The sequence below is a fragment of the Oryctolagus cuniculus genome, chromosome 7 (genome assembly GCF_964237555.1).
Source record: "Oryctolagus cuniculus chromosome 7, mOryCun1.1, whole genome shotgun sequence".
NCBI classification, from domain to species: domain Eukaryota; kingdom Metazoa; phylum Chordata; class Mammalia; order Lagomorpha; family Leporidae; genus Oryctolagus; species Oryctolagus cuniculus.
Window position 1 is genome coordinate 148,928,195 of NC_091438.1, and position 23,764 is coordinate 148,951,958.

Sequence of the window (23,764 nt, forward strand, 5' to 3'; positions counted from 1 at the left end):
ACACCTGGGAAGGGGGTGGATGCTGCCCAAGTACTTCAGTCCCGGCCATGCTGTGAAAGCCCGGGGGCGAGTTCCTGGATCCTGGCTCTGGCCTGGCCCAGAGCTGGCTGTTGTGCTCATGTAGGGGTGCGAGCCAGTGGGCGGAAGTTTCTCGCTGTCTCTGTCTCCCTCTCTCTGTCTCTCTGCCTTTCTGATAAATAAATACATAAATCTTATATTAAAAGTGCATTTTCCACACCTTTCGCTAGTGCACACCAGAGACACAGTACGGAGAGTCTTGCTCTCTAAGTCAGAGACCGACAGAGACTTTGCTCTCCGACGACTCAGGACCAGGGACCGAGCATCCCACTCGGCTCCAGTGAGTCAGGGCCGGATCTGATGCCGAGAAGCAGCCTGGAGATCCTGACTGCAGCCATTGGTCCTTAGCGGGCCTTTGCTCTGTCCAGGAAAACAGAGCAAGGGGTCCGGTTCTCATCCTAGCCTGGTGGTAACCTTCTCCACAGCTGTGTGAGCTCTGAGTCTGTCAGTGCCGCTTCGTTTCAGGGTCTCCCAAGTACCGTCCTCCCCCCAGTCCTGTGAGAATCATTTCCCTCTGGTTTCACTCCACACCTTTCCTTGAGCGCTGTCCTCCTTCCTGAGTCAAGTTAATAAACCTGACGTTGGGGGCCGGCACTGTGGTGCAGCGGTTTAAGGCCACAGCCTGCAGCACCTGCATCCCATACCAGTTCGAGCCCTGGCTGCTCCACTTCCGATCCAGCTCTCTGCTGTGGCCTGGGAAAGCAGTGGAAGATGGCCCAAGTCCTAGGGACCCTGCACCTGCGTGGGAGACCTGATGGAGGCTCCTGGCTTCAGATATGCTCAGCTCCTGCTGTTGCGGTCATTTGGGGAGTGAATCAGCAGATGATGACCAATCTACTTCTCTCTATAGCTCTACCTCTTCCATAAATCTGTCATTCAAAGAAATAAAATAAATATTTTTAAAAAACCCCTGATGTTGGTGAACCACAGCTGTGTGCCTGGCGGCCTTCATCACCTGGGTGTCATCAAGACTTCTCTGTTCTTCACTGACTCCCTCACGTGTTCTGGGGACATGGTGGCAGGACACAGAAGGCCCTCGGCTGCTCTACCTGGCCTCCATGGAGGAGCCGGGTGTTCTGCACGGTCGTTAAGATGCCACTTAGAATGCACGCCCGCCATGTTGTCAGAGGGCCTGCACTCAAGGCCCCGCTCCACTTCCTATGCCAGCTTCCTGCTGGTGCACATGGGGGAGGCAGCAGGTTATGGCTCCAAGACTTGGGTCCCTACCTCACCCGGGAAGACTTGGACGAGTCCCCGGCTTTGGCTCTGGCTTTGGTCTGTCCCTGCCTTGCCTGTGGCAGTCACCTGGGAGGTGAGAGAGCAGATGGAAGATCTGTCTCTGTGTTTCTCTCTCGCACTTGCTCTGCCTTTCAAATAAAAGACACAAAATGAACAGGTGCCTTGATCACCTTTAAGTATAAAGATTGCTGTAAGAGGATATTGAGCAGAGCAGGCAATTCTCCTCGGACCTGAGTGGGAAGCCTGTGGTGGAAAAATGAAGGAGGAAGCAGAATAAAAGAATTTATTATGGCAGCTATGCGGGATCACACACCTGTTGAGGCAGGTGTTTGAAGCACAGCTGCAGGTGTAGCCCAGTGTCTCGTAAAGGCAGGGATATGTTCTGAGAATTGGCACCAGCGATGCTGTTGGCTGCTTTTTGTTGGTTACAATATGAAAAGATGGAAAGGGAACAAACCTTTCTATGGTTACAATGACACAGCGGGTTAAATTACTGCCTGCAATTTCTTTTTTATTAAAGATTTATTTAAAAGTCAGAGTTACACAGAGAAGGGAGAGGCAGAGAGAGAGAGAGAGAGAGAGAGAGAGAGAGAGGTCTTCCATCCAATGGTTCACTCCCCAATTGGCCAAAATGGCTGGAGCTGTGCTGATCTGAAGCCAGGAGTCAGGAGCTTCGTACTGGTCTCCCACATAGATGTAGGGGCCCAAGGACCTGGGCCATCTTCCACTGCTTTCCCAGGCCATAGCCTAGCTGGATCAGAAGAGGAGCAGCCGGGACTAGAACCCAGCGCCCATATGGGATGCCTGCGCTTCAGGCCAAGGCGTTAACCCACTGTGCCATAGCACCGGCCCCTGCCTGCCATTTTGACCTGCAACATGAGAGCCAGTTTTAGTCCTGGCTGCTCCATTGCTATTCAGCCCCAGGAAAGCAGCAGATGACCCAAGTGCTTGGGCTCCTGCACACACATGGGAGCCGGGGATGGAGTCCCAGGATCCTGGCTGTGACCATTTGGAGAGTGCATCAGTGGATGGAAGACCTCTGTCTGTCTGTCTGTCTCTCTCTCTCTCTCTCTTCCCCCTCCCCTTTCAGATAATTAAATGAATCTTTTAAAAAAGGCCGGAGGGGAAATGGTGGGGGAGCAGTGCACAACACTTGAATTTTTCCTTGACTGCTCTTACACACAAATGTCGAAATGAAACCTGAGAATTGGAGCTGCTCTGGGACCCAAAGTGCCATCCCCAGCCCGGGAGTAGCTGAGTCTTCTCAAACCCCGAGAGGTGGTGGTGCCCCTGGACTGTGAGACCCTCTCACTGTACAGAGAGAGAAACCAAGGCTGAGCGTGGGAGCGCGGGTTTAGGAGTGAGGAGGGGACGGGAGCAGGCTTTTCTCTTACATAGAGGCAGGATCAGGGCAGGCAGTCCTGGCACTGAACCAGCAGGAGGCGCTCATCTAGGAGGTCACAGCCCAGCAGAGGCAGTGTGGGCACACGGCCCCTCTCCCCTGCCCCAAGGACATCAGCTCTGGAGCCGTCACCAGAGAACGCGTCCTGGAGTATCTCTCTCACCCTTTCAAAGATTTTATTTTATTTATTTGAAAGGCAGAGTTACAGCAAGAGAAGGGGAGACACACACGCAGAGAGAGAGAGAGAGAGAGAGAGAGAGAGAGAGAGAGAGATCTTCCATTGCTGGTTTACTCCTCCAAATGGCCATCAACTGGGCTGGGGCTGGGCCAGGATGAAGCCAAGAGCCCGGAGCTTCTTCCAGGTCTCTCCTGTGGGTGCAGGGCTCAGGGACCTTGGCCATCTTCTGCTACTTTCCCAAGACCATTAGCAGGGAGCTGAAGCAGAATTGGAGAAGCCAGGATACAAACCAGAGCCATATACGATGCCAGAACTGCACCTGGCAGCTTACCCCGCTGTGCTGCAAGCCGGCCCCATGGACTTCCTGTCCTAATTCTACACCTCCCCCATCTGTAGAGAGAAGTGGGAAGAAGGGGGGAGGGTCTATGCATTGTCCCCTAAGGGACCCTGCCCCTCAGGGTAAAGGAGGTGGGCAGGGCACCAGGGTCAGCCTCTCTGTGCTTCCATCTCCTGCTGGTGCCATTTCACTTGCAGGCCCAGACTCAAACCACGCGGCGGTCATCGACAGCTTCTGTCCTTAACCGTCAGGCACCAGGGCCCGGGCGGAAGCACCAGGACTGTCCTGGAGGGGAGGCACACATGGCTGAGAGCCAGCCTCCTGCACAGACGGTGTCAAACCCAGGGACGTCTGTGCACAGCTGTCTGGTGCACGGAGGCGGGGACCAATAGCAGACAGAGCCCACTGCCTCAAGTGGAGCGACTGCAAGGCACCCCAGGACCCCTGCCTCCCGACAGCAGCCCACCTGCCCTTCCACTTGGTTTCATTTGTGTGGCGCCAACTCACACAGATAAATCTCAGGGGGCACTGAGTCAGCCACAGGTGAGCTCCTTAGAGACTCTCAGGTGCACTTCCTCTCTGTCCACGTTGCAGCTGGGGAACCGCAGTCGGATGTCTAGGAGATGCCTAGGCCACCTTCCAGGCTCCACAATGGGGGAAGGCTGAGGACTGAGGGCTGGGATGGTCAGGAGACCACCAAGGCAAGAAATCATAGAGTTGCAGGGCCCTCTGAGGCCTAGAGAGACTGGGAAGAGCTCCAGGGATCCTCCCTGCTAACCTACACGGAGGGTCCTCCAGGGTTCTGGGTGGGGCGCGACTTCCGTTTTGGGTCACGCTCAGGAGTGGGTGTGTCAGGATAATATCGCTTTCCCAGAGGCAGTGTGGCCCTGAGCAGCTGACCCCAGATTCTTGCCCCTGTCTCAGGTTCCCCCACCCTCAGAGATCGCCCAGCTCTGGACCTTGTGAGCGTGTGGGGAGTTAATCTGCAGCTGGAGCTGTCACCCTGTCTTTCAAATAATAAATAAATAAATAGATAGATAAATAAATAAATGCATCCTTATAATATCTATTTATTTTACTACTGAAAATAATATTTCTTGGGTTCATTTGTTACAGAAAAAAATAGGAAAAAATACCCCAAATTGTCCATAATCTCAATACCCAGGTCATTCCCTGCCCCCTCAAAGATTTATTACTTACTTATTTGAAAGACAACAGAGGGAGAGACAGTGTAGAGATCTTCCAACTTCTGGCTCACTTGCCAAGTAGTTGCTCCTGCCAGAGGCGGGCCTTCCTGAAGCCCAGAGTCAGGAACTACATCTGGGTTTCCCAGGTGGGTTTCAGGGTCCCAAGCACATGGACATTTGTCCTTAGGCTTCCCAGATGAATTAGCAGGGAGCTGCATTGGAAGTGGTGCAGCTGGAATTTGACCGCTGCTCCAATATGGGATGCCTGTGTTGCAAGTGGCAGCTTGACCCGCTGTGCCACAATGCCCAGCCCCTTTCTGGACAGTTTTAAACACAAATGAAATCTTCACATGTGGAGAGAAAAATCCAACAATATCGAATGGTACAAAAGAAAAAGCTAAATTTGCTTACCCTTATAACCATTTTTTATGGACCATCCTCCACTGCCTTCCCAGGCTATAACAAAGAGCTGGATTGGAAGTGGAGCAGCCAGGACTTGAACGGGCACCCATAGGGGATGCCGACACCGCAGGTGGCAGCTTTACCCTCTACACCACAGCACCAGCCCCACTATGTCACTTTTAAAAACTCTCCTACAGTTGTTTTTCCTTTTACAGCCCATTTCACCACAGTGAAATGTGCCCGGCCAAGGTACCTTACATTCAACCCCAACTGACATTAATGTTAACAGAGAAGGCAGGCACAGAGCACTGAGTCTCTCAATGAGCAGATACAGTAAAGGGAACCATGTCCTGTACCAATGCTGTGCACTACAGGTGGTACACAGTCACAGGCAAATCATAGCAGGGGCAACATACTCTTTAGGGGTGGAGAAAGGCCACACCACGTGCTCCATGTTCCAGCCTGATGTGAAAAACTGCCATTTTCAAGTCCAGCCTGACCTACAGAAAAAGGTGCTCTTTTCCTTTAACGTCTTCAATGTGCCTAAGTGGAATAAGTCTTCACTGGTAAAATCACACTGTCAAGACTTTAGCTTAGCCATTCCCCTCTTCATTAGGTGAAATTAAGACCTCCTGTAACAGAAATTGAAAAAATTTGTCGACATTGTCCAGCTTTACAAAAGATGCTTAAGGATGGGCAACACACAGAAACACAGAAAGACAGCCATGACCTTGGAAGAATGAGAAGGCAGAAAAGCCCCCAGTGGAAGTACAAAGGAAATCCAAACAATAGGAATACTTATGGGAAAATGGCAGGGCCAAGTCATTACTTATCAGTAGTCACTTTGCATGTAAATGGCCTCAACGCTCCAGTTAAGAGGTGTAGACTGGATGAATGGATGGAAAACAAGACTCATCTATTTGTTGCTTACAAGAAACACATCTCACCAACAAAGATTACAGACTAAAAGTGGAAAGATGGAAAAAGATATTCCATGCTAACAGAAAGCACAAAAGAGCTGGTGTTGCCATCCTAATATCAGACAAATAAGACTTTAATACAAAAACTGTTAAAAAGAGTCAAAGAAGGGCACTATGTAAGGATTAAGAGATCAAATCAACAGGAAGATGTGACTATAATAAATGCATAGGCACCCAGTTGCAGGGCACCAGGCTATTTAAAAGAAATGTTAATGGACCTAAAGGGAGACATAGACTCTAGTACAATTGCAATGGGGGACTTCAATACCCCATTCTCAGCAATGGACAGATCAACCAGATGGAAAATTAACGAGGAAACAGGAGAGTTAATGGACACTCTAGATCAAATGGACCTGACGGATATCTACAGAACCTTTCATGCCACAGTAGCAGAATACACATTCTTCTCAGCAGTGCATGGAACTTTCTCTAGGGTTGACCACATGCCAGGCCACAAAAAAATTGAAATCATTTGATGCATCTTCTCTGACCACAATGGAATGAAGCTGGAAATCAACAACTCAAGAATCTCTAGGACATATGCTAACACACAGGACTGAAAAACATGCTCCTGAATGAACAGTGGGTCATAGACGAAATCGGAAGAGAAATCAAAAAACTTCTGGAAACAAAGAAGATGACAACACAACATAGCAAAACTTATGGGATACAGCAAAAGCAGTGTTAAGAGAGAAGTTTATGGCAGTCGGTGCCTACACGAAGAACCTGGAACGGTACCAAACAGGCAAGCTATCAATACATCTCAGGCACCTAGAACATCAACAGCAAACCAAACTCAATATTAGTAGGAGGAAAGAAATACTAAAAATGAGAGAAGAAATAGACAAAAGTGGAACAGACGAACAACAAGTAAATTTACCAAATCAGTGAAATGTGCTCTTTGTCCATCTTCCTGGACGTTCAGGGAAGTCCTTTTCCAGCATCCAGCGCTGGAGGCCTCCAGGGCTGCTGTAGCCACAGAGGTTTTCAGAGCAGGGGCTGGGAGCAGAGCGGAGTGAGGAGTCTTTGGCCTCATTGTCTGGTAAGGGAAACAGGCTTCTGTACTCAGATCCTGGGGTCTCAAGACCCAGCCCGGGTTGGGCTGGGCTGACTGGGGCTTGGCTGATGAGGATGACTTGGGCAGCTGCCCACCCTCTTGCCAGGCCTTTTGCTGGAAAGCTGACATCTGTAGAGCAACTGCTGTGTGGTAGACCCTGGCATCCTTACCCTGCCAGGCCCTTTGCATCCACCCTCTCATTTAATCCTCACAGCATCCCGACAACGCAGGTGTTTCCTTTCAAGGTGAGGCCACTGAGTCTCAGAGTAAGAGACTGTCTGATGCGTGACCAGCAGACCAGAATTGGAACCCCGCCCTCTGACTCCAAAGCCTACTGAAGCCCTAAGTGTGGAAGAGGGTGCTGCCTGCCTACCCATCTGTAGGAACTCAGACTGTGGTCTGGTTGACTGAGCCTTGGGAGCCATCCAGCCTGAAGATGAGGATGGTGGGCAGCTGCAGCCCCAGCCCCACTGAGCTTACATCCTCCACGTCACTCCCCACAACGGCTGCTTGTCCCTTCCTAGCACTGGGGGGATAGAGGCCAGGCTTCAGCATGTCCGGGGGGGGGGGGCAGAGGGTCCCACTCTGCCCAGTGCCCAGCCTCAGCTTTTCCAACCCCTCCAGGCTTGCAGTCTTGGTTCCTTGCACCATTCCAAGCCAACTGCCAATCATAAGTCTTCCAAGATGCGTTGCCCTCCCGCTCTCCCTCCTCACTCTACTACTCCTCCCTGCAGGGGCCATGGTTCCACCTTGGTCCCCATCCCTGCTGTTCCCCACCTTTAGGCACAAAGAGTTCAAGGCCTCCCCCAGAATGGGGGAGCAGCCTGCTACTCCAGAGACCTAAAGACCTTGCCTGATTAGCACACAGGTTGCTCCTTAGCCCCTCACAAGCCACTCGGCAGTGTCTCCCCTGCCCTGGTCCAGAAATGCCTTCAGCCTCATGATTCTTGAAACTTCATGTGCAAAAAAGACCAGGTCAGCAGTCGCATGAGAGCATCGCCCAAATCAATTCAGGCCGTGAAGCCCCCGTGAGACTCCCCTGTCACCTGGAGGGCATCTGTGCCCAGGCGGGGTCTCTGTGGCGGTGTCACTCACCTGAGCCTTACCTGGCTGGGAGCCTGCTTGCATCCCGGGCAGAAAATCTCCGCTAGGGCCAGGCCTTGGCCCTCTCCCCGCCGGCAGTCTCCCGCCCTCCTCCACGACAGAGCACAGTATGGCACATCCTCATTCTCTCTGCTCATCTACTACCACAGACGAGCTCCCAAGGCCACAGGTGGCAGTCACAAGCCATGACAGACCCGCGCTCAGGAGCAGTGGATAGGTGTGAATTGGCAAGTACTCCAGCGATCAGGAGCTTCTTTCACGCCCAGCAACCCTGGGGCTTTCAGTCGAGCGCATTTCAAGTGGAGACGAGGTCCCGAAATTCCTTATGGGACCAGGGATCTGCCCTCTAAAGGGGAGCCCATGAGGGGCACCTGTAGGCCAAGTCCAGCCCTGCAGAGAGGAGACAGCTGAGTGAAGGTGGGAGAGCACGTGACTGTTGGAACCTGGGCTAAGAAACCCAACACCAAGGACACTGGGTGACTGATGCTAAGTGTTAACCCGGACCTGTTTCTTCTTCCCTGAAGGCATCATATCAGTGGCATAGGTAGAGAGCACCAGCTGTGTCCTGGGTGCCACGTGTTGTCTCCTTTACTCCTAAAGACACCTTAGGAGGTGTTTATAGCACCCCCATTGTTCAGACAGAAATGAAGGGCAGAGGTGAAGTAAGTCGCCTATAGGAACGGGGCCAAAATGCCATCCTAAGCATCGGACTCAGGTCTGCCCGCTGACCTCTGTACTCTACTCCTTCCACCACGATCACTGCACCTGACAGTTATTAAGCATCTCCTGCGTGGTGGCACCGTCCCAAAGCTTTCAACCTCTAACAGGTGTGCTCCAAACACCTTAGCCTCCTGGCTCCCCCTTCCCTGAAGGTTTCCATCCTGTGTGCCATGGGAAGTGCCGAGTTTTCTCTGCTAATTCTAAGGAGGCCCACAGGACTGCTGTGCCTCTTGTCATGCCTCACTTGGAACGCCTGTTTCTGGACCAGTTATCAGCCAGTTTTGAGCCCCACCTCCAGCAATTGTCATGATAAATTTAAAATAATTGGCACATCCATCACCACAAACCTTTATAATACTTTTAGTTGGGAGCATTAGAAATGTTCTTTTATCTATTATTTTTTAAAGATTTATTTAACTTGAAAACAGAGTTACAGAGAGAGAGGTGGAGACAGAAAGAGAGGTCTTCCATCTGCTGGTTCACTCCCAAGATGGCAGCAACAGCCGGAGCTGCGCTGATCTGAAGCCAGGAACTTCTTCTGGGTCTCCCATGTGGGTGCAGGGGCCCAAGGACTTGGGCCATCTTCTACTGCTTTTCCAGGCCATAGCAGAGAGCTGGATCAGAAGAGGAGCAGCCGGGACTAGAATTGGCTCCCATATGGGATGACAGTGCTTCAGGCTGGGGCTTTAACCAGCTACAAAACAGTGCCAGCCCATCTTTTATCTATTTCAAAATATTCATTGAATAATTGTTAGCCACAGCTCCCCTAGGTGCTAGAGGACATTAGAAGTTTTTCCTCCCCCCTCCCCAGCTTCTTCACTGTACACACCATTAACCTTCCTCTCGCCTCTCAACCCTTCCCAGCCTCTTGTGCCCAATTCTCCACTCTGCTTCCATAAAATCAGCTATTCCGTGTGAAGGGAGAATGTGCAGTTTGTCTGTGTGTGTCTGGCTTATTTCCCTTCACATCGTGACTTCCAGGGGCATCTGTGTGGCTGCACAATGTAGCACACTCGGGCAGACTCTCCTGAAGGCCTGGGAGCACCCACAGGATGACGGCGGCCCAGGAGAGAGCACGGCAGTGCTGACTCAGCGCTTCATGTCTCTTGGCCTCCTCTCCTCAGTCCCAGGCCCCTTGCCCTCTCTGTGGTATCTGCCTCCAATCTGGGAGTCCAGACCCAAACCCACAGCGAAGGAGCAGCTGAGCCTGAGAAGCTGAGCAACCTGGGGCTGTTGACCAGAGAGACCAACCTTTCTGGTTCTTTCTGTTCAGCTAAGTGGGTCCTGCCTCCCTTGATGCCCCCCGGGTTGGGGTGATCTCTTTCTCACTCTGTCCCTCTCTCTGTGTCTTCTGGATGTCAAAGAAATAAATAAGTGGGTCTTAAAATGAAGGCAGCAGTGGCATGCAGTAGAAAGGGTCCTGGGCTGACTTTGGAGTTGCAGGTTCTGGTTTCATCTGTGCCTCTGAACAACTCTGCATCCCCGAGCAAGCCACAGCCCTGCACTGGGCCACACGGCCAGTCTCTAGCAGCTTTCCAAGTGCCAGAATTACACACACACACACACACACACACACACACAAGAGCAGTGAAGGAAAAATTCAAGCGTTGTGCTCTGTTCCCCCACCATTTCCCACCCTGCTTTTTAATTTTTTTAAATTTTTTTTGACAGGCAGAGTGGACAGTGAGAGAGAGAGACAGAGAGAAAGGTCTTTACCGTTGGTTCACCCTCCACTGGCCACTGCGCTACTGCCTGCGCACCGCGCTGATCCGAAACCACGAACCAGGTGCTTCTTCTCCTGGTCTCCCATGGGGTGCAGGGCCCAAGCACGTGGGCCATCCTCAACTGCACTCCCGGGCCACAGCAGAGAGCTGGCCTGGAAGAGGGGCAACCAGGACAGAATCCGGAGCCCCGACCGGGACTAGAACCCAGTGTTTGGCACCGCAGGCGGAGGATTAGCCTAGTGAGCCGTGGTGCCGGGCTTTTTTTTTTTTTTTTTTTTTTTTCTCGCAGGCAGAGTGGAGGTAGAGAGACAGAGAGAAAGGCCCACCCTCCTTTTTTAAAAGATTCATTTAATTATTTGAAAGGGGATGGGGAGGATAGAGAGACAGACAGACAGAGGTCTTCCATCCACTGATTCACTCTCCAAATGGTCACAGCCAGGATCCTGGGACTCCATCCCCGTCTCCCATGTGTGTGCAGGAGCCCAAGCACTTGGGTCATCTGCTGCTTTCCTGGGGCTGAATAGCAATGGAGCAGCCAGGACTAAAACTGGCGCTCATGTTGCATGTCGAAATGGCAGGCAGGGGCCGGTGCTATGGCACAGTGGGTTAACGCCTTGGCCTGAAGCGTCGGCATCCCATATAGGCACTGGGTTCTAGTCCCAGCTGTTCCTCTTCCAATCCAGCTCTCTGCTATGGCCTGGGAAAGCAGTGGAAGATGGCCCAGGTCCTTGGGCCCCTGCACCTACGTGGGAGACCCGGAAGAAGTTCCTGGCTCTTGGTTTTGGGTCAGCACAGCTCCAGCCATTGTGGCCAATTGGGGAGTGAACCAATGGATAGAAGATGCCTCTCTCTCTCTCTCCCTCTCCTTTTTCTTTGTAACTTAGACTTTCAAATAAATAAATAAATCTTTAAAAAAAAAAAAAGAAATTGCAGGCAGTAATTTAACCCGCTGTGCCGTTGTAACCATAGAAAGGCTTGTTCCCTTTCCATCTTTTCTTATTGTAACCAACAAAACGCAGCCAACAACATCACTGGTGCCAATTCTCAGAACATATCCCTGGTGTTACAAGACACTGGGTTACACCTGCAGGTGTACTGCGAACACTTGCCTCAACAGGTGTGTGATCCCGCACAGCTGCCATAATAAATTCTTTTTTAAAAAATTTTTTTTGACAGATAGAGTTAGACAGTGAGAGAGAGAGAGAGACAGAGAGAAAGGTCTTCCTTCTATTGGATCACCCCCCAAATGGCTGCTACGGCCGGCGCTGGGCCGATCCGAAGCCAGGAGCCAGGTGCTTCTCCTGGTCTTACATGAGGGTGCAGGGGCCCTAGCACTTGGGCCATCCTCCACTGCCCTCCCAGAGAGCTGGACTGGAAGAGGAGCAACGGAGACTAGAAACCGGCACCCATAAGGGAAGCCAGTTCCACAGGTAGAGGATTAACCAAGTGAGCCACGGCACCGGCCCCCAATAAACTGTTTTATTCTGCTTCCTCCTTCATTTTTCCACCACAGGCTTCCCACTCAGGTCCGAGGAGAATTGCCTGCTCTGCACAACATCCTCTTACAGCAATCTTTATACTTAAAGGTGATCAAGGCACCTGTTCATTTTGTGTCTTATTTATTTGAAAGGCAGAGCAAGCACGAGAGAGAAACACAGAGACAGATCTTCCATCTGCTCTCTTACCTCCCAGGTGACTGCCACAGGCAAGGCAGGGACAGACCAAAGCCAGAGCCAAAGCCAGGGACTCGTCCAGGTCTTCCCCGGGTGAGGTAGGGACCCAAGTCCTGGAGCCATAACCTGCTGCCTCCCCCATGTGCACCAGCAGGAAGCTGGCATAAGAAGTGGAGCGGGGGGCCTTGAGTGCAGGCCCTCTGACAACATGGCGGGCGTGCATTCTAAGTGGCATTGTAACCACCGTGTAGAACACCCGGCTCCTCCATGGAGGCCGGGTAGAGCAGCCGAGGGCCTTCTTGAAAGGAGTGCCAAGAGCCGCCATAAAAATGGCCTTAATAAAACAGTCCTGGGAAATGGGGAGTAAACTAAGTTCACAGAGAAAGCAGATAACTACTACCCAGAGATAAGGGCGACAGAACATCCTGGTACGCACATAAGCCCCCTCCCCTGTGCTTGTTCAAGCTTAACAAAAAAACCGCGAGGCACGTAGGGCACATAGCCACCCCTTTCTGCTCTTCAAGGACCCCCTCCCCTTGTCCAAGCTTAGACACGTAGGGCACGTAGCCCCCCGTTTCTCCTCCTCCTCGACGACCTCCTCCCCTTGTAGTTACCCAATAAACTTATGCCACCCTATGGTATGTTAATTTTGTGGTTTTGCCCCTTAAAAGCTGTGTGAGATAGCTGCTCAGGGCTCCTCTCTGCCCCCGCTGCTTGCAGCAGCAAGAAGAGGGCCCATTTGCGCAAATGAAATAAAACTGCCTCCTGCCTTTTGCATCGTCTGGTCTGGAGTCTGTGTTTCTGGGGTCGTCACAAAAGGACACCGCTTTTGGGGTCCTTCATTCTGTGTGCTGTCACCATGTCCCCAGAACATGTGAGCGAATCAGTGAAGAACAGAGAAGTCTTGATGACACCCAGGTGATGAAGGCCACCAGGCACACAGCTGTGGTTCACCAACATCAGGGTTTTCTTTTAAAGACTTATTTTATTTATATGAAAGACAGATTTATGGAAGAGGTAGAGCCAGAGAGAGAAGTAGGGAGGTCTTCCATTTGCTGGTTTACTCCCCAAATGACTGCAACAGCTGGAGCTGAGCTGATCTGAAGCCAGGAGCCTCCATCAGGTCTACCACGCAGGTGAAGGGTCCCAAGGACTTGGGCCATCTTCCACTGCTTTCCCAGGCCATAGCAGAGAGCTGGATCGGAATTGGAGACATCTCAAACTGGCATGCATATGGGATGCTGGCACTGCAGGCTGTGGCCTTAACCCGCTGTGCCACAGTGCCGGCCCCCAACGTCAGGTTTATTAACTTGATTCAGCAAGGAGGACAGCGCTCAAGGAAAGGCGTGGAGTGAAACCAGAGGGAAATGATTCTCACAGGACTGGGGGGAGGACGGTACTTGGGAGACCCTGAAACGAAGCAGCACTGACAGACTCAGAGCTCACACAGCTGTGGAGAAGGTTACCACCAGGCTAGGATGAGAACCGGACCCCTTGCTCTATTCCCCTGGACACCGCAAAGGCCCGCTAAGGAGCGACGGCTGCGTTCAGGATCTCCAGGCTGCTTCTCGGCATCAGATCCGGCCCTGACTCACTGGAGCCGAGTGGGATGCTCGGTCCCTGGTCCTGGGTCGTCGGAGAGCAAAGTCTCTGTCGGTCTCTGACTTAGAGAGCAAGACTCTCTGCACTGTGTCTCTGGTGTGCACTAGCGAAAGGTGTGGCAAATGCACTTTTAATATAAGATTTATGTATTTATTTATCAGAAAGGCAGAGAGACAGAGAGAGGGAGAGACAGAGACAGGGAGAAACTTCCGCCCACTGGCTCGCACCCCTACATCAGCACAACAGCCAGCTCTGGGCCAGGCCAGAGCCAGGATCCAGGAACTCGCCCCCGGGCTCTCACAGCATGGCCGGGACTGAAGTACTTGGGCAGCATCCACCCCCTTCCCAGGTGTATCACAGGGAAGCAGGGGCCTGCTGTGGCTGAGCTGCTAAAGCCGCCACCTGTGGTGCTGGCATCCCATATGGGCGTAGTTTGAGTCCTGGCTGCTCCACTTCCAATCCAGCTCTCTGCTGTGGCCTGGGAAAGCAGTAGAAGATGGCCCAAGTCCTTAGGCCCCTCCACTCTTGTGGGAGACCTGGTTCCTGGCTTCGGGTCGGCCCAGCTCCAGCTGTTGCAGCCATCTGGGGAGAGAACCAGCAGATGCAAGACCTGCCTTCCTCTCTCTCTGCCTCTGCCTCTCTGTAACTCTGCCTTTCAAACACTAGACAAACAAATATTTAAAAAAGGAGGCATCAGGAGCTGAAGCAGCTTCAGATCACAGTGTCCACCATGGGATGTGTGCATTGTAGCAACAGAGAAGATTTCCCATCCTCCAGTCACTCCAGGTGGCTGCACTGATCAGCGCTGGGCCAGGTCAAACCATGAGCCTGGACCTCCGGCCTGGTTGCCCACCTGGGTGGGAGGGGCCAAGCACCTGGGCTTCTTCCCCTCTTTGCCCAGGCCTTCAAAGGGTGCAGGAGAGGAAGCCGCAGACCAGGACTGGAAGTGGTGCTCCTACCTGGCGGGCCAGTGCAGCAGCCACGGACTTCACAGCTGCACCCAACACTGGACTCAGAAGTTCAACTGTTAATTGCAGGAACATCAGAGCACACCAGTATCGTGTCCTTGCTGGGACATGATTTACTCTGGGGAGTTCAGGAGGAACAGGAGCTACAGGGACTGGGCTGTGTGTGTTTCTTCCGCCTGCACAGCAGAGGGCGCTCTGACCTCCAGGACTGCTTGGTGGGCTCCGCCTGTGTGCTACCCTGCACCTGTGTCCCTGTACCTGTGTGTGGCTCCTCGCCCAGCACCCAGGGTCTCCCTCGGTTGTCCCTCTCCCCTTGGACCGCCAATCCCCAGCCTGTCATGGGCACGCAGCCGGTCAGTGTTCACGGAAGGCCTGTGCCCTGCTCACTCCTCTCTAAGTGATGAACACTTCAGAGCAGGACCCACGTGCCCCTCCCTCTCAGCACCCCTCTCTGCTAAAAGGAACGAATGATACTGAATGAATGACCACGGCCCTCCTCCTCAGCAGCCAGTGGAAGCGGGCACCGCGATCCTCCCCACGGTCCTGTGAGCCTCCTGCGAGTGTGGCAGGTCAGCTGCTCTGTGGTTGACACCTGCACCGGAAACCTTTGCTTTGTCGGATTCTAACCTGGGTGCCCAAGGGCTCTCAGCCTCCCTGGGACTGAGTCCACTTCCACAATGAAAGTGCTGGGTGCAAAACCCCAGTCCCAGGCACGCCAAGGGGACTGTTCACCCCATCACGACTCCTTCTCCCAGGGCCAGTGCAGTCCTGGTCCTCCCAGGAGAGGGGGCTCTGGTCTCGTCGGCAAATCAGCTCTCAGATTTAGGACCAGGCCGGGGAAAGTCACTGACGGACACAGATCCACTCGGGACTTGAGAGAGCTCTTTATTCTTTACACAGGACGTGGGGTCAGCACAGGTAGCCAGGCCTTGGTCCTAGTTGTTTGCAATGGTCTGGGAAAAGACAGAACAGTGGAGTGAGGGTCACAGGTTCTGAAATCCAGTGGAACTGGGGCAGCTCCCAGCCCCCACTCACACTCCGTGCGGCCCTGGGGGAGTGACTTGCCCTCTCTAATGGGAGTGGTGATCCCAGCACTCACCCTTGGGGTCCTGATTCAACCATAACCAAGGCCCCAGCCCAGTCCTGGTGCTCATCTGGCCAGTCTATACGGTGCTCACTGCGGCCACCATGGACAACACTGACCCTCTCTGACCAGCTGTCCCCAGATGACACTAAGATGGCTCAGCTTCCCCTGGCTCTCCCAGCCTTCACCATTATTGCTCACTTCCCATCTCCCCCAGCAGGGGGCGCCATGGCCATCTGTGCTCTGTGACAAGTAAGCACACCCCTGAGAAGCCCTCCTGAGTCAGGAGGTGCAAACTCCACCCAGAGCCTGGGAATTCCTGTGGCCACACAGAGCAGAGCTCATCCCCTGCCCTCTGCCATGTCCCCAAGGTTCCTCCCCCACTGCCCTCCCAGGACCCCTGCAGCTCCTTCCAGGATCTGCCCCTCCTCCCTGAGCCCCAGCCCCTGAAGACAACCCCCACCCTGGAGCCCTCAGGCTGCCCTGTCCTCACCTCCTCAATCCAGGGAATGAAGGCCGACACTCGGGTGAACACCGTGGGCTTCTGGGGGGTGTTGCAGCCTCGGGAGGAGACAAAGCTGGTCACGCCATTGACCTCCCATTTGCAGTTCACTCCAGGGCAGTTGAGGGGTCCCCCAGAGTCACCCTGCAGCAGTCAGAGGGGACAGGGCTGAGCCGTGTCTGAGGGTCAGGAGTTGATCCTGAACTTGGGGACTGCAAACCACACCCTCAGTGTTGACCTCTGAGCCTCAGGGGCTCCTCTGAGCCGGGAGCAGGGTCTGTCCCACAGGAGCTGCTGGGGATGAGCTGGGACAGAGCTGACGTCAGCCCCACACCTGCAGAGAGGAAGCCCCGGGAGACGCTGGCTCCCACTGCTGGTGACGCAGTCACTCATGGATGTGACGCTCACGCGTGCCTCTGACACAGGGGCTCAGGGTCCCTTCAGAACACGGCGTGGGTGGCTTGGGAGGTCCTGGTGCCAGTGTCCCCTGCTGTGCTGCCGGGGCCGCCAGAGCAACAGGATGGACGGTGGCCGCCCCAGGTCAGGCGAGCCTAGAGCCAGGGCCAGGGTCAGGGCTGTCTGCACGGCACTGACCTCCCACATGTCCTGCCTGGCCTGGACCCTCCCAGGAGGCAGAGGGAATGACACCTCACTCCCCTCTATGGAGACAGAAGAGGGACCCCTGGACCATGCCCACCAGGGACGGTGCAAGGGGACTCACGTTGCAGGCAGAGCTGTCCCCGCCGCCGGCGCACACCATGGTCTCCTTCACGGAGGAGCCCCACCAGTCCTTCTGGGAGCAGTGTGCATAGTCCACCACGGGCAGCAGTGCCTGCTGGAGCTTGTTGGCCGTTTGCCCACCGGCTACGGGGACAGAGAGCAGAGAGGGGGTGCTTGAGTTAGGGCAGGGCCCCCAGAGGTGGGACACTGAGGCACCCAGCTCTCCTGCACAGGTGGGGACATCCCTCCCTCCAGTACCACCATCCTCGAGCTCCATGCCCCTCTGCACCCCTGGCCTTGGCCCCCAGCCCTGTCTTTCTGCCACTGTCCCCTGTCAGCACGTACTGATGAGACGACCCCAGCCGGTGATGTAGCATTCTGTGTCATGGGGCAGGATGTAGTCGCGGGGAGGGAGACAGGCGGGCTGGACTTCAGGTGTCAGTTCGGCGCTGTGCGACAGCTTGAGGAGGGCGATGTCATTGCTGTGGGAGGGAGGAGCACAGGGAGCCTGGTCCTCAGAGCACAGACTCCTCCCCGGCCTGTGCTCCAGGTGTTCAGCTCTGGGGGCCCCAGCTGTGCCTTTGTGCCCCAGATCCCTGCAATGGTACACCAGCCATCAAAGCACCCTGGTCCCCTAGGCCCCCACCAGCCCTTGGCCTCCATCATTGTCCTTGCGTGCACCTGCGGTCCTCACACGGCAGGGGCATCTAACACCCTAGAGTGTTATGAGGCACTGCTCGGGTGGGCACACTGGGTAAGACTACATCCCCATACAGTGCCTGGGTTCAGGTCCCATTCTAGCTTCCTGCTCATGTGCCCCCTGGAATGTAGGTGATGTTCAAGTTCCTGGATTCCTGCCTCTCACGGGGAGACCCACGTAGAGTTCTAGGATCCTGACGTGGGCCCGGCCCAGGGCTGGCTCCTGCACACATTGCTGCCTTGCTAATAAATAAGTACAAAAGGCTTAAAGCCAACCATGTGTCCCGAAGCTTTCTGTGGTCTGTCTGAGGCCTTAGGCCTGACCCTCTAACAGGGTCCCAGGGGAAGCTCCTGCCACTGCCTCTCAGACCACACCTTGGGCACCACGGCTCTGCTGCTGTCACTCGGGACATTTCGCCTGGGTCTCCCTGGTCTCCCTATGTCCCCAGGAGCCCCGCCAGGACAGGCCGTGGTCCCCATCATGGTGGCCCCTCCCTCCTGCACTGGTCCCCAGGGTTCCACCCCCTCCTGTGCTCCTCTCTCAGAAAAGGCTGAGCCATCCGGAAACACAGATGAGCACACAGGTGAGGCTGAGCAGGGCCTCCCCGCCCGTCCCTACCTCCAGGAAGCCCTGCTGCAGGTCACCTTCTGACCAAGGGGAAACTGAGGCCCAGGCAGGGCTTGACACCCAGGCCACTCAGGGAGTGACTGCCGGGGCCTGACTCCGCCCTGTGCCCCTCGTTCGTCCCCAGGGCCAGGAACCCAGCTGTGCAGGACGGACGAATGCTGACCACAGGAAACCTTGGACTTGGGGCAAGTGCCCAAGGGGTTCTGGGCTCCAGAGCCACAGAGCCCAGCAGCTGTGGGGGCTTCCTGCCTCTCCCTGACCTGCTGTCCCCTCTGCAGGGAGGGAGGTTGGTGCTGAGGGTCCCTAAGGATCTGACAAGTTTGTGGGGATTGGCCCGGGCTGCTCACCCTCCCCGCTGTCCCTGGGAGTCCCCTGTAGGTCACAGAGGCAGGAGCACAGGAGCCCGGGCCCCGGCTGGGAGCTCACTCACCCGCAGCTGAGACAGCTGGAGTTCCATTTTGGGTGCACGTAGGTAGCAGCGACACTGATGACCTGCTCGGGTCCCTCCGTCACTGTCCGGTCGTGCTCGCCCAGCACCACCCTGTATTTCCGGGAGCTCCTGGCAGGGGAAGGAGGTCATCTGAGCATGGCTGCCTGCCTCTCCCAGCCACCTGCTGGCCTGGGCGGCCTGGGTCTCCCCGCACAGGGCAAAGACCAGGGCAGGCATGGGGACAGCAGGGAAGCTCACGAGATGCAGTGGCCGGCAGTGAGAACCCAGTCACGGTCGATGAGGCTCCCGCCGCAGGTGAAGGACCAGCCCCCACTCACCTTGTACTGCAACAGGACCTGGGGTGGGAGAGAAACAGTCTAGGATTCCTAGCCCCACATTAGGATAGCTGTCTAGGGCGTGCACTGCACAACTCAAGGAGCCCCATTCACACACGAAGCCCCTCTGAGTTGGCAGTGCACAACCTGCACAGCGCTGGCCGTGATCCCACCCCTCTTCCACTGGGTCACTGTGGCTCTCCAGTCGCCCACCCCAGGGCCTGTGACCCCCGAGGACTCCAACATTCTCTGCCCTCTGGGGCCTCCCTGAACCTCTGTCTCCTGAGAACCCCTAGACCCTCTGGCCTCTCAGACCCACCCCCTTCTGCACCTCAGCTCTGCAGGCCTCTCGGGTACCCTGGGGCTCCACTCCCCCGAGTCCTCTCCTCCCTTCCGGTTCCTGCACATTCAGGGTTTCCCGATCTCCCTGGAGACCAAGGTTGACAGCTATGGCCCCCGGCCCAGGGTGCCCATGGTCTGTGCTGGACGTAAGCGTTCACGCACACAGGCCGCTCCCACACATGGACGGTCTCTGGCTGCTTTCCTGCTGCGATGGCGGGGCTGAGTCCCTGCTGGAGAACACGTGGCCCACAAGATTGCAGCACCTGCTCTCTGCCCCCTCACAGAACACGCCTGATGACCCTGCCCACGGAACGTTCTGGGCTATGGAGCGGTTCTCCTCTCTGCTGTCCACAATCGGAACCACTGCCACAGCTGGCTCTAGAACACTTGGAATGTGGCTGGCACTGAAGGACTGAAAGTGCATTATTTGATTTGATTAATTCACATTTGCACATCCCCGTGTGGCTATGGCAGCTCTGCAGCACAGCACAGCAAGCTTTGGGCTCGGTGCCGCCTCCTCGGCCCTGGTGAGACTCCCCACTCCACCTGCTCCTGACCTTAGGCCCTGTCCTGTGATCTGAGGCTCTGACAATCAGTGCCCAGCTCTGCCTGCCTGAATTCCTCTACTCCTACACCAACCCCTTGAGAGAAGCCTTCCCCGGCCCCTGATCTTGCATTTTATCTGCAAACACCCTTGTGAGATTCGTAGATGGAACTGGAAAACAGCAGGTGAAGCCGACTGTCCAGCGCTCCTAGTTCTGGGCAGCTAAGAGGAGACAGGGAAGGGGCCATGGGCCCAGGACTGGCGCCTGCAGTCAGCACATAGGGTGGGAGTCAGTACTGTTGGCGCTGCTCTCACCTGCCAGGGCCAGCTGTGGGCTTCTGCTTCCTCGCCATTGACCACGCGGCTGGAGGGGTTGTAGAAAGGTAGGGCAGAGCCCGAGGCTGGAGAGGAGAGGAGGGGCGTCAGCCAGCCACGGGGCCCCAGCAGGAAGGAGGGCAGGCCCCACCCAGCTGTGCACAAACGGGCTGTGTGACCCCATGCAAGGCGCTTTCCCTCTCTGACCCTCAGTAGCCGCCTATGAACAGTGAGGTCTGGGGATTTTGTCACTAACTACGGTGCCTGGAGCCCCGTGAGCCCTCATGATGGCGGCTACGTCACAGCGCGTGTGAGCATTGCGTGCACACTTGATGCTGTGGTTTTGGGGCCCCGTGAATCGCCCTCATCAGAACTGGTGTTGCCCGGCTTGCAGTTTGGCTCTGTGCTCTGTGTCTCTCCAGTGCAGACCACCAGGGCCAGCAGTGAGGCCCAAGGACTTGCGTCCTGTGACCCTGTGGCTCCCAACTCAGCCCAGTGGGACCCTGGCTGTGGCAGGCATCTGGGGAGTGAACCGGAGGATAGGCGATATCTGTCGGTCCGTCTGCCCCCTGCACTTTGGAAATAAAATGCTAAGTAGCATAAGCACAGTTTTGGTTTTTTAGTTTTAAGAATGGAGGTTTTGAAGTAAGACTTCCTGGGTTCAAAGCAGCCCAGCCCCTGGTTGTAGGATGCACTACGTTCCTTCTCTGAGGGTCAGTTTCTCCATCTGTGAAATGGGAACAAGAATAGCACTGACCTCATGGAGCTGGATGAGAACTGCATGGGGTCATAGGAGACGAAGGACTTAGCATTCTGCCTGGCATCCAGTAAGCACTCGGTAAATGTTAACTATCACCATGGCTGTCAGTCAGGGAGGTTGCTCAGAGGAGGTGGCCCTGAGCTGCAGTGTAACAAGGCAGAGAGGCCAGGAAAGGCTGGGCGGGGACGTGTGAGTGGGGGATTGGAGGGTCAGCAGAGGTTTGGAAATGCCACCCCACCCAGTCTAAGCACAGAGCCAGGCTCTTCACCATGAGGCTGCGTTCACTGCCCCTACTGAGGACACCCGCCCCAGCCCTGGGTGCTGCTCCCAGTCCTCCTGAGCTGCTCCATCCCCTGCTTCCCCTCCCCCTCCTCCCCTGCACCAAGCTAAAGCCCCCACTGCTGTGCCCCAGGTGTGAGCTGAGACCCTCCTGTGGAGCAGGGGCTGGGACCCCGGGACCAGGGTGGGGAGCAGATCTCAGGGCTCCTGGCCCAGGCAGCACAGGGCACAGACCGGGCTGGGTTCTTACCAAGGGCCACCAGCAGGAGGGCGCTCAGCAGCCGGAGCATCGTGAGTGTGGAGAGAGGACGAGCGACAGAGCCCGCGTTCTAATATAGGGCGAGGCAGGCAGGGGGCTGGACTGGGCCCCTTCCCAGCACAGGTGGTGGGACACCAGGTCTCTCCCATGTCCAAGGCCACAGCCCCCACCCCCTGCAGATGGAGGCATCACAGCCAGTGGGAGAACGCCCTGTTCCCTGCCCCACGTGGCCCCACAGGTGCACTGGGAGCCCAGTGATAACAGGGACCAGCATGGAAAGTTGGCATCAGCACGCGCCACTTCCTTCCGGAAAGGACTCAGGTGCTGGACCTCGCAGCCCCGGGCTCACGGCCGCTGTGCCGCCTCCGGCTCCGGGCCCTCGGGCACGGCTTCTCCTCATCTCAGCTTTCCCTCCCCCAGTGGGAGCAACGTTGTCTCCACCTCCTGATGAGACCTTGCTGAGCACCTGCTCTCCACGGGTCAGGCTCTGCTCTGGGGGCTGCAGCCGGCACCTACTGGGCCCCGACCTCCAGAAGTTGAGTCGAGTTGGGGAGTCCACAGCGAATCGATAGAAATTCCTGAACGCTGTGCCCGGCAGTAGGTCAGGTTCCACAGAGCAGATGAAGCAGCAGTGGCTGGCGGGAGTGGAGTGACTCACTCGGGGGAGGCAGGGACAGTGACACTGGACTGAGGGGCAGTGCGTGGCTGTGCACTCAAGAGAATGTGCACAGCGGTGAAGGTGCCACGTGCAACACCCCCGACCCATCCGGGGGCGCCTGGGCCCGAGCCCGCTCTCTGTTCTGGATCCAGCTCCCTGCTGGTGTGTGCCTTAGGAGACAGGATGTGAGAGACAGGAGACAGGTCCTGGGGTCCTGGCTCAGTGCCAGCCGTTGTATTTCTAGAATGAACCACTCAGTGGATGCGCTCCTTCTCTCTGCCCAATTGAACTGGTTTTTAGATTATTTGTTTTTATTGACACACAGTAGTAGTACATATTTATGGGGTACAATGTAATATTTTGGTACATGCAGACATTTTAATGATCAAATTAGGATAATTGGCATCCATCACATCATATATTCAAAAACGATTTATGTGGGGCCGGTGTTGTGGTGCAGTGGGTTAAGCTGTGGCCTATGATGTCAGCAACCTCTGTGAGTACTGATTCGAGCCCCAGCTGCTCTGCTTCCAATCGAGTTTCCTGTTAATGCACTGGGGAGGCAGCAGAAGGTGGCTTAAGCGCCTGGGTGCCTGCCCTCTTGTGGGAGTCCTGGACGGGTCTACTGGCTCCTGACTTCAGCCTGGCACAGCCCAGCCACTGTGACCGTTTGGGGACTGAGCCAGTGCGTGGAAGGTTGATCCCTCTCCCTCTCCCTCTCCCTCTGCCTCTCCCTCTGCCTCTCCCTCTGCCTCTCCCTCTCCCTCTCCCTCTCCCTCTGCCTCTCCCTCTGCCTCTCCCTCTCCCTCTCCCTCTCCCTCTCCCTCTCCCTCTCCCTCTCCCTCTCCCTCTCTTCCATTACACAGTGACATAGACAGAGCTGGGTCACTCCAAAACTGGCTACATCACCCAGAGCTGGTCCAGGCCAAAGCCAGGGGCCAAGCATTTCATCAAAGACTCTTTGGCAGGGACACAAGCCCTGGAGCCATCCCGCTGCGTTCCGGAGCACATTGCCAGAGAGCTGGATGGGAAGCTAAGCAGCCGAGACCCATCCAGCACTGGGTACAGGATGCTGGGACTTCAGTCAGTGGCTTGAGTCACTGTGCTGCCACCCCGGCCTGAAAATCATTTCTATAAAATGCCAGTCAAGGAAATTCTTGACGGCACACACTGCACGTGGAAGGGACAGCAAGTGCAGCGTCTGGAGATTGGAATTGGCTGACGGGAAAAGAGGCCGGTGGATTGGAGCTCAGCAATCCAGAGAAGCATGGAGGGGGCTGAGGTCGAAGCAGAGGTCACTCCCGGAGCTGGACTCGGGCTGACTCCCCGGTCCACTCCTCTGTGTGCGCCTGTGAGCAGCTCTTGCACTGTGCCCTAAGGGACATGGGTGAGAACCTTCGTACAGACCCCGTCCTCAATCCTTAATACCAAGGAACTAGAATACACCGAAATGTCCACCAAGTGGATGGCGGCATACATGTAGGACACTCACCTGGCTGACGATTAACTAGCCAAGCGTGAGTGACGGTGACATGTCACATGTAGACTCTGCTAGGAA

The 23,764-nt window shown here is 55.4% G+C and overlaps 1 protein-coding gene across 1 annotated transcript; it reads right to left on the reverse strand.

Moving 5' to 3' along the window:
- Window positions 1–15,515: 15,515 nt before the first annotated feature.
- Window positions 15,516–21,697, reverse strand: LOC100348913 (chymotrypsin-like elastase family member 3B). The gene is made up of 8 exons (XM_070076755.1): window positions 21,540–21,697; window positions 20,251–20,336; window positions 18,973–19,070; window positions 18,715–18,843; window positions 17,303–17,439; window positions 16,959–17,101; window positions 16,229–16,381; window positions 15,516–15,604 (listed from the first exon to the last, which is right to left on the reverse strand). The coding sequence occupies exons 1-8, from the start codon at window positions 21,577–21,579 to the stop codon at window positions 15,587–15,589; spliced, it is 804 nt and encodes a 267-aa protein (XP_069932856.1). The 5' UTR covers window positions 21,580–21,697; the 3' UTR covers window positions 15,516–15,586.
- Window positions 21,698–23,764: the final 2,067 nt, after the last annotated feature.